At 39.6% G+C, this 10,931-nt stretch overlaps 1 protein-coding gene across 1 annotated transcript; it reads left to right on the forward strand.

Moving 5' to 3' along the window:
* The first annotated feature begins 1,099 nt into the window (after window positions 1-1,099).
* On the forward strand, window positions 1,100-10,481 carry DTWD1 (DTW domain containing 1). The gene is made up of 6 exons (XM_030955617.1): window positions 1,100-1,226; window positions 3,356-3,634; window positions 4,702-4,845; window positions 5,693-5,966; window positions 9,807-10,032; window positions 10,260-10,481. Exons 2-6 carry the CDS (start codon window positions 3,362-3,364, stop codon window positions 10,345-10,347), a joined length of 1,005 nt encoding a protein of 334 aa, XP_030811477.1. The 5' UTR covers window positions 1,100-1,226; window positions 3,356-3,361; the 3' UTR covers window positions 10,348-10,481.
* Window positions 10,482-10,931: the final 450 nt, after the last annotated feature.

Here is a 10,931-nt window from a genome sequence, read left to right on the forward strand (position 1 = left end):
TATAGTCAAAGATTTCCCTAGCAGTCCTACTAGTGTAAGAAAAGAGAGAAAGGTAAAATCAGAACCAACTATTCCCCCTTTCATCCTCATCAGAACCTTCTGTCTCAGGGTTCAGGACTTTCTCTTATGTTAGGAATGGCATGGCCTGATCAAATCTCTTAAACAAAGCTTGATTCAGGATCATCACTCAAGCAAGGTTCCAACCACAGAAAATTGCTGTACAGCACACAGGCATTTTCTCCATGGTATAGATTTAAGAAAAAACAAAGCTAACAGCAGAGAGGCTCTTCTCTTAAAGCTGTGCCATTTCTACAAAGCTCTTTTGCAATGCCCAAGGGTCTTGGAAATACAACCTACACTCAAACTCAATTCTCAGTATTTACATTCCTAATACACAAAATACTACTTCATATCCTTAGATGGTAAGAAACATAATAAATACATGAAAGATATGTAAAGGCACTGAATCACAAAGACAGAATTTCCATTTCCATCTCACTATCTCCACAATATTATACTATTATTATTTCATGCACTTCTAAAGTGCACACTGAAGAAAAAGTGACAAATCTGCCACTATTCTCAAGTAGTCAGTAATTTGTTTACAAGCTGGAAGCTCTGTGAAGGTTGCAGATTAGTCAAAATTCACCCTAAAGGCTGAATATTGAGTAAATGCTAGAATGGAGCAGCATCCTCAACCAGGCCAAGGAATTCCACAGAAGAGATCCCATATTCCCTTTAGAGAGAGATGCAAAATAAGCAGAGGAATGCGGCAGCACAATTCCTCCAGCCAATAAATATGCTCTAAGGATTCTACTGGGTGAGGGGAAAAATACAGAGTGAAAAAAAAAAAAAATCTGATCTATCTTTCCAGGAGTTCTGATGGGAGTCAAAGCCGGAGCCTCACAGTCCACCGGCTCCCGGGCGGTGCCGCCTCACGGAGAGCGCACCGCTGGGCAGGGGACGCAGGGCAGGAAACACCTGGTGTGGGCCCAGCTGGGAACGGCGGGATTCTCCCCCCTGCCCAGGGAGCTGGAAGTGATTTCTGGCCAGTTTATTGTGACCTAAAGCACGGAACAGCCCATGCGGGGCGTGAGGCGCCCAGAGCAACGCAAACCGTGTTCAGCCCCGGGCTGTTTCCGTTCCCCGCCTCCCCGCGGCGGCCGAGCCCGGCACTTTCGTTCCGGGGCCTGCGAGTGCCGCGCGGGAGCCGCGGCGGGCGGCGGGTGAGGAGCGGGCGGTGCGGGGAGGCTGGAGCCGGGCGAGGAGCGGCTGAGGAGCTCCCGCCCCGGCGCGGCGGTGGCGGCAGGAGAGAGGAGGCAGCGCGGCTCGGGAGCGCCGAGGGGCCGCGCTGTGCGCGGGGCGGGCTCGGGCGGCCCGCGGTCGGAAGCGGCTTTGCGCCCACGGGGGCCGCGGTGCCGCTGCGGCGGCGGGACGGGGCCGCTCAGACACCGAGCGGCAGAACCGCGCTGTTATCGGGGGCAGAGGCAGCGGCCCAGGGCTGTGCCCGCCCAGCGCCCTGCGCTGTCCGCCCGCAGAACCTGCGCTCCGAGCCGGCCTGCGGTCACCCCGCTGGGCTGATGGCAGCGAGCAGCGGCATGGCCGGGGCTATGGCACCCCTGAGCTGTACACACAGCCCCCCGAGGTGCACCGGCCGGCGTTGTCCTAGAGTTGCGGCTGGAGTGTGGAGGGTACCCTCCACCGGCAGCGATTTACCAGGGGTTTAGAGATGAGGTGCAGATGGAGTTGTTGTTTAGTCTTAAAAATATCTGTCAAAAATGAGATTTGGGTCTTAAAATTCTAGCCTGTCATTTCCTGAAGTGTACTGTACTATATGTATAGTGCTGCAGCCTGGGCACAGCTATTATTTTGAGGCCACAGCGTATCCCCTGTCAGCATCGATAACAAAAGTGCTCCAGGGTGTCACCGTTGAGCGGCACAGAGTGTAAGACATTCCACTGAAAAGAGTCAGTTTGCAGGCTGGGAATGCATGTCCAATTCCAGGGCCTCTCGCCCTCTGCTTCTTGAGGAAACTTGACAATAGCACAGGTTGCTCTGAGATGTAAACTATACTGGCTTTATCTCAGAGAAACTTGAAAGCAAATTGCGCTAGGAAAATTAGTATGCATATTAGATTTTGTGTTTATTTGAGTGGACTTCCCTGACCTTTCAAAAGTTAGACCTTGGCAGAGGCAGAGGGGAAGGTATCATAGCATGCATAAGTATTTAATTTTACCAGAAAATAACAATTTTTTCTGGGAGTGATTTTAATTTGGTGTTGGAAACTTAGCTTAGTTTTTTGGTTTTGTTACTTTCCAATTATATTACACTTGATTTTATTTAAATGCTTCATTTTGGATTACATTTCAGGACTTACTGTTTGTTTGTTTTTGTTAAACATGACTTTGCTACACGATTTCATAAGTGTGATCCTTGACATGAAAAAGTAAACCTAAATTAGCTGAAAGTAAATCCTGAGAAGAACTTCTTTCATTGCATGTGACGCAGCACAAAGTGCCAAAGGCAGTTTATAACTACTGCAGGCTGTGCAGGCTCCTGGCTGGGGCTGATTTGGGGATGAGAGAGCAGTGAGGGGGCTGTGACAGCACAGCAGCCCTAATTCTGTCTGCCCCGGGGTGGGCACATGGTCATGTTTCTCATGCCTTCCTAAGTGGTGAAAATTCTGTGCCAGTTGCAGAGGGTGAGACAACAGCTGTCCTGAAGAAAGCCTGACAAAATTCCATCGATGTTACTAAATAAACACAAACTTGTGGAAGTCTAGACTGGGTCAGCACTTACTATCTGGAACATGGGGCACCAAAGCCCTTTTCTAGCTGTTACTTTTCAGCCTCAAGCTCTTCTCCTGGAAAAATTCTTCTATTTCACAAAGTTCTATCCAACAGAGATTTCATTCAGGTTATTTGGTTGGCCCAGACGCAATAAATTTTAGGATAGAGATCTAAATTAGCACAATTAACTTTTGTCTTACAAATTTCTATCCTGTAGGCATATAATTCCTTGTCAGTAGCCATGTTGGAGACTAATGGGATTGCTCATCCAGGTGAACACTGGTTACAGTGTTTTCATAAACATTTAGGCACAGATCTTAACAACAGAGAAATAATAGACTTCTGCAGGACTTAAGTGAGTGGGATAGTGAATGTGCATCTGTGCATTAAGGATGCAGATCTCAAGTTCTTTCCAGTTTATCTCATGCAAATCTCTTGAATCAGATGATTCTATTATTCTTTCTGTTGTAGGAAATACATTCTTAAATGGGATAATACAGAATATTTTCCAGTAGATTAGTTCATAGTAATTGGCTTTTTATTTAACAACATTTTGTCTGTTTCAGCTAACCATGTCTTTAAATTCACCTACACTTTTAAATGAAGAAAATGCTCAAGGAGCAAAAATAAATACTGAGTGTTTGGAAAGCCTACTGCAGACTCCATCATCAATTCAAGATAATCCACTTCAACAATTACAGTTAGCATCCCAGGAGGTACTGGAAAAGGCAAAAAAGAGTGGGAGATCAAAATGCCCCCGATGCAATAGTTCAAGGATGTTTTATTGTTATACATGCTTTGTTCCTGTTGAAACTGTCCCTACCAAAGAAATTCCAACTGTGAAGGTTAGTATTTCTTAATAATGTTTTATAATATCTTTGGGGCTTTAGTTACTGTGGACAGAGAATAGTCTTTTCTGACTACTCTGACTCATTCTTTACAGACATTCATTTTGAACACAGCTATAAGTATGAATAAACCACAGTTAGATAAAATTAGTGTTCTTACTTGAGGAATTACATGTACCAACACTGAAAATGTTCCAATCCTCGCATAAACATTTATGTATCTTCTAGATGAGAATATAGGCTGGAGTCACTCAGCTTCTCATGCAACTGTGTTTCCACTTAGTTGCTGAAAGTTTCTTTATGGTGCTCTTGCACATTATTCAGTTTCTAATAACTCTGGCCAGAAAATGTTATATTGTGAACAAAAAATTTGTCCAAAACCAAGGGTGAAATTTACATAAAATGTGACCTAAAAGACATTTCTATATGTCATGGTTCTATAATTCAGGTAACTGCTGTTAAAATATAAATAGTGTAATGCCTTTCAGCTGAGTTACTTGGGGAAACTATAAGAGAGGACTGAGATGTTTTTCAAAATCAGTTATGTTCTGAAATGCATTTTGAAGACAGTGGAGTTTGAAAGCATCATAAAAATACTTCAGAAGTACTTTTGAAATTTGACCTAGTAAACTTAGGTATATTTTCATTGAAATAGTAATTTTCACAGTTGGGTGAATACATAATAGAGATAAGTACTGACATTCAGAACCATTATATTGCTCAAATTAAGACCACATCCAGCTTACCTTATTGATTCTATTTCTGGAGATTTTACTACACTACTGCTGGCAGCATTCCAAAGTGCACCACTGCTTCCTTAGCTATTTGCATAAATTGAATGTAGTAGGTGCTTCTTCTGACTCTAGCTTAGTTCTAAACCTATTTTAAAAAAATCATCACATACATTTTAATTACACACCCATAGGAATTTTTCCAAATTTTGAATAAGTTCTTGTTTGTTTCTAATAGATAAGTTCTTGGAACTTCTAATAAGTTCTTGTAAGTTTCTAATAGATGTTTGTAAATATGATGATAAACACTGCTTTTTTCTCCTTTTACTCTAGTTACCTTTGAAGATTGACATTATTAAACACCCAAATGAAACAGATGGCAAAAGCACCGCTGTGCACGCTAAGCTCCTGGCCCCTGATGATGTTACCATTTATAAATACCCCTGCATTCCAGAGTATGAAGAGAAGAGACACGAAGTAAGAGATTCTCTAGAGATAGCCAGGCTTTGTGCTGGGGAGGTGCAGCTTCCTCCTGCAGTGGTAGTGCCCTGCAGGGAGGAAACCACTGTTCCATTAGTGCAGTCCATCCTGTGCTCTGTCAAAGATTAGCTCTGCAAACACACAGTTCTCGACTGTAACCTTTTCTCCGAAGCTGAGAAAGACTGCAGCAGTATTTAACCAGCTTAAATTTTCTATGTTCATCTCCTCACATAATGGAGAACTGGATTTACTGTGTATCGGAAGAAATTTTGCCTATATTTAAAGTATTCAGCTTGAAGCAAGTTAAACAGCAGTTGAATGTTGTGCTCATATTTAGCAGCTGCAATATTTAAACCTCCTTAAAATTTTTAACATTCACTATGACAGAGGAAAACAACTAAAATTCAAGTCTTGTCTATCACAGCATAGAGCACAAAAAAAGTGAGTTATGAACTTGGATGTATATGTTCATTTAAATGGTAAGCTATCTTTTTTGGCCCTCCTGCCCCATTTACTGCAGTGACAAGTGACATTTGAACTTCCTCAGGGCTGACACCATTGTCTTGGCTGAAAAATCTTTTTATACAGAAGTGTTAGAGTTGGTAGTAGAGGCATGGAAGTAACATTAATTAAAAATCTCTGTTAAGGATCTCAATTCATTAACATGTTTTTAACATGGATTTAACACTGTATTGGACAATAGAATATTTTTAAGAGATACTATTTCATCTTGTCCTGATTTAAATGTTTATAGACAGGGTAGAAAATGTCTGTTTAATGTAACAATTCCTGTTGTTCTATTAGATTTTATTGACACTCAGATCTCTTTGTTTTCTTCATTTAGATAGCACTTATATTTCCTGGCCCCAATTCAGTTTCAGTAAAAGATATTGCTTTCCATCTCCAAAAGTACACCAAGAAAAGTGTCTGTTCTAGTGACGATGACTGTTCCAGAGAGCCACTTCTTAAACAAGCAAAAATAGAACCTGAAGAAGAAAAAAATCCAAATGAGTGCATCTCAAGCAGCAGGAATGAAGGCACTAGACTGAAGAAAATAATATTTATTGACAGTACCTGGAATCAAACTAACAAGATAATAACTGACGAACGACTTCAAGGTAAAAAAAATACAAATTGATTCTGAGACATTATTGCTGCAGAAATGATCAAGGGACATGTTTATAACAGACCTGAGCACAATGTAAGCTTGTATATACCCCTATCGCTGAGTGTGTATGAAGGATTCAGCAGCCTGTTCCAGGGCTGTAAAATACTTCCTGACCCAAACACTCCATTACTTTTCATGTAATATAATTTATTTTGCAAAAAGATATTACTAGTACTAAGAAAGCATTTACATTTATTTGTCTCACTTCTCTATTGGAGCAAATTTCCTCAGTCTCAGAGAGTGGGAGCTGTCATGTTAGACAGTAGAACAGTAGTTAGAAAGGCCTCTGAAGGAAGCCAGGAAGATTTTTCTTGCAGGTGGCTGCCTGCTTTCCAGAGACCCACGGGACCATTTGTGTACATGTTTGTGGCACAGAGGCCCCAAGAAAGTCAATAAGGGATTTAGGAGGTTCAGCACAGGTTTGTCATGCCTTGGGTTCTCTTTCTCCTCAAGTTGTTAATGGACATTTCCATGATCTCACTACTCCAGACAAAAAAGAAATGGCTGCTTGCCCTCCACACCCTTCCAACTCTGAGAGCAGAAATTGGTAATTCTGCAAAAAGTTTTTGTCTTAGGTTCTTTACAAGAAGTTTACATTTAAGCATTCTAATTAAAACCACAAAAGACAAAACAATTTAGCAATAGCATTCCATTTCCTTTGAGATGGATAGGAGTTTGAAAATACTTTCATTAGTGCAAAAAGTGCACTTAGCTGGGAGGCAGGTTGTCGAGTTTATATGCAATATACATATATATATATATATATATATATATACACATATACACTACTACTGCTTCACACTGGATCCTGCAAGGAATTTCACAGACCTTCTTGCATAGAAGATGGGTGTTGCCTTGTCTAGTCAGCTTATTAAAGAATCCCACAAGTTAGTATGCTGTATTGGCCAATTAAAATCCTGTTATAAGTATTTAGTTTAACACAAAACATACTCTATCAGCTACATTGAAGTATTACTGTAAAGATTAGAGGAATTGCATGTTGCACATTAATGTATGGCATTTGAAACTTATTTTAAGAGGACAAATTCAAGGAAAATAACAGGCAGCCAGGGGAACTGAAAATTTCCATGGAAGCCTATGCATATATTAGTCAAAAAGTCTTAATTGGTGTTACTTTGGAGCTCTTGAATGGTTTCCAGTTTCCCCATGAGAGTGCTGATTTGATGTACTACTCTCTCCTTTCTGGAATATCTCGGTTCCAGCTGTTTTCCAGCTGTCTTGCAGCTCCCTGGGTACCTGAGTACCTTTCAGGATTGCTGTGAGGTTTAATAAGTGTCATGCAAGTCAGTTTCCAGTATGAGAGAATTTTACCCATCCACACGTTGGGTGTAACAGTGTGCACAGCCTGTGCATGTATTGCTTTCCTTAGTGCTTGTCATAAAGAACATAAATTGCATTAATACCCCTTTTAGAGATTGCAGTTTTCACTTCCAAGATGAATGGGGCAGAGTTTCCTTAGGCATAAACTGATGACATTTTTATGTTGTACATACATGAAAAATAGAGAACTGTTTTCATTTTTCAGTTCAATTGCAAATGAAGTCATCATCCAGCAAAATATCCATCATATGTTAAAGTTCGAAAAGGAGTGTTCGTAATTCCAAATAAAAAGTAATTGCCATACTTATTAGGATTAAGTTACAAGATATATTGAAGGAAAACATTAATGAAGCCAAGAAAACATAAAGAAAAGCCTTGTGTTTTGTAAGCCTATATTTATATAGACAGTAAATCTAGTAAATTGTGCTGCAAGAGAAAGCAAATGAGTACATCGATCTTAAAATAAGCTGAGAGAACTTGGACAAAAAATAGTTCTATATCTTGGAAAAGTGTTCATATATCTTTAGAAAACAAAACTAAATCAGTTAAAGACAAATACATGAGAGTTGGTAATGTCTAGGATTGATTACTTCATTAAAAGTGATCTCTAGATCAGAAAACAAATAGTTGAATTTAATGTTAATGGTGACTGTCTCACGTGAGTGATGGAGCTTATGGCAACATCATCATGATTGTTAAAGAAACTGATTGCTTTGGGTTTTTTTCCCTGTAAGTTGGAACTGCTTTGTATCAGCCAAATATTTTGTTAGCTTATTCATTAGCATTGTGGGGTTTCATGTGAACGGTGAATATTTGTAAGCAAACATTGCCTTTGGCTGCATACAGATCCAGTACAGAGGAAACATGCTCAGTAAACTTTTATCCTTAACCTCCTCTGGTTTTGTTGTTTTTTTTTTTCATGAAGGGTCCTAAAGTCTTTTGTTTGAAAGTAACTGATACTGCACTTGTGGTAAGCTCAGTAGTGTCCATGGTCTTGCCTTCAGTGAACTTTTGTTTGTGTTCAAACCACAACTACATGGGAGTTGATGCTGGAGGAATCATCCCTGAGATTTACTTCACTGCTCTTAGGGTGAAAGCACTGTGGACTTGATGGAAGTTTTCATTTTGGTTAGGCCTGAGAATTCAAGTGATGAAGACTCTTGAGGGCAACAAGCTTGATGCAGTTTCCTCCTGCTATTTTAAGTTTCACATGTGTAGGATTAGTAGAGGTAATAATTAGACTGTGTATGCTATTTTGAGGTTTTGATTCTGAAATGCCAATAATAACATTTAAATTCAGGGACAGACTCTCCTCTTCAGGTTTGGGTTTTTTTTTTTTTAAATGCTGTAATTGAGATTTCTTCTACAATCCAGGGTCCCATACTTTACTAACTGCAAAGCAAACAACTAAATCCCTCTTGCAATTACACTGAAAATAATTAAACACAGTTTGTAGGCTAAAAGTGTACAATTACAAGTGCTGGGCTCTAGCCTGAATTTGGACCTTTCTGAAACTTCCCATAACTTCCAAGCAATCCTTAGACCATACTGTTTTTTGTACTGTTACCTGTATTAAACTGTCCCATGAGAGACAGTATCAGATTGTGATAGAAAAAGATAACTTTACAATTTGCTTCTGATATTGTTGACAGGTGTGTACCCTGTTCTTCATGATCCAAGTGCCCATCCTGTTTACAAAGTGATAACACATTAAGGTAGTTTCAGTTTTGAATAGTTTGTGCATCTTAGGAAACATAAAAACTAAGATACTTGTTTAAAATTCATCTGAATAACAGAATAGTTACAGAGACTAAAGTAAAGATTTTTTTTGGTGCCATACAGACACCAAATTCCTTCTTGCATCTTAAGTGGGAATGCTTTTAGTATCTAATAAAGTTAATTACAAGATGCTGTCATACTTACTCCTGAGTAATTTCAGTGACATTCCAGTTACTTAACAAGCATAAATTAAAAGTTCCTGGCTCTTGTAAGTAGTCCTCACTTCAGCAACACTAACAGTCTAAGGGATTCTGTTTTACACTTGAAAAGTATTAACTTTGCAAAAGATGAAATAATAATTTTCTGAACGTTGATGAGTCTTGGTAGGTGTGGATTTGCCATGTGAAGCGACGCTGCAGTTTACTGAGGGCTGTGTGGCTGTTTGAATGAAAGGATAACTTGTAATTAACTGCAGATTTGAAGATTGCAACCTAGGAATTACAGCACTTCATCAAATTCCAAAGTGATCCAAAAAGGGAGATAAAATTATTGCCCCCGTTTTACAGATCAAAAGTGTAGGTACAGGAAGAGAAATTATTTTCATGCAGGCACTGAGCAGGCTAGCAGCAAAGTCAGAAAACAAAATTAAAGTCTTGGTGCTAAAGTCTTGTTTGACATTCCGGCCACCAATCCACATTGTCTAATCTAGGTCATCTTTTTTCCTTGACAGGGTTACTGCAAATTGAGTTGAAGACAAGGAAAACTTGCTTTTGGCGTCATCAGAAGGGAAAACCAGATACATACCTTTCCACAATAGAAGCAATTTATTATTTCCTTGTGGACTATCATCAGGAGATTTTGAAAGAGAGCTACAAAGGACAATATGATAATCTGCTTTTTTTCTTTTCATTTATGTATACATTGATTAAAGATGCCAAGTGTTGTGCAGGAAAAGAGTAAGCTGTCTGTCGGTGCATGACACTACTTTTATTTCTAATAAACTGCACAAACATAACTAGGATTTTTTTTGGAAGTAGACTGTACTCTAAGTTATGTCCAGAATGAGCTGCAGACCTCCTCCTGCATGCTTGAGGTTGAACAACCTCACATGAGCAGTCTTATTAGAGTTACTTATTTGAAAACATTTACATTTTCCTAAATATTGCTGTACTTCAACCTACAGGCCTGATGTGCTCACTGTGATGAGCACATTTCCTGAGATGGGAGTGGAGGACTTGACCTCTGTTGCCGTAAGGAGTGATCTCCTTTAACTGTAAGAAGGAATCAGCATGCTGGCTTTCCATTGTTACTAATACTTCTGTCAGATGTTTTCTTTGTGGTTTGCACAGCAATACTGATTTTGCCCTTGTGGCATCAAAGACTTAGTGAATGAGCAGATGGTGTTTAGTTGCTGGGGTGAGTGGCAGCAATAGAGAATGAAAGAGCACATTAATTGAATTTGAATTATATACTTTCAAGATTAATTCTGGAAAATTCTTCTAGTAATAAAAAAGTGGTCTCTAAACACTGTTATACAATGTATGATTTCTGTACTACCATTCATGTACTCTTATATTCTCAACTTCTTGGGTAATTTTAGACTTCTTCAAACAAATTTAGTTAAGTGTTTATTACTGTTATATATTATCATTAGTTGGGGGAGCACTAACCTAACAAATGTCACTATGGCATATTGTAGGCACCACAAATATTAGTTCTGACCACAATATTTCTGATAAGGCTTCCTTAAACTAGGCAGGCTGTGAATCTGCTCTGTTTTTCCTTTTGCAGCGAAGGGGCAGATTACAACAGTCTAAGTAAGACTTTGTGCTGATGGGAGTTTTGTCATAGCTGG

The sequence above is a fragment of the Camarhynchus parvulus genome, chromosome 10, assembly GCF_901933205.1.
Source record: "Camarhynchus parvulus chromosome 10, STF_HiC, whole genome shotgun sequence".
Lineage (NCBI taxonomy): Eukaryota > Metazoa > Chordata > Aves > Passeriformes > Thraupidae > Camarhynchus > Camarhynchus parvulus.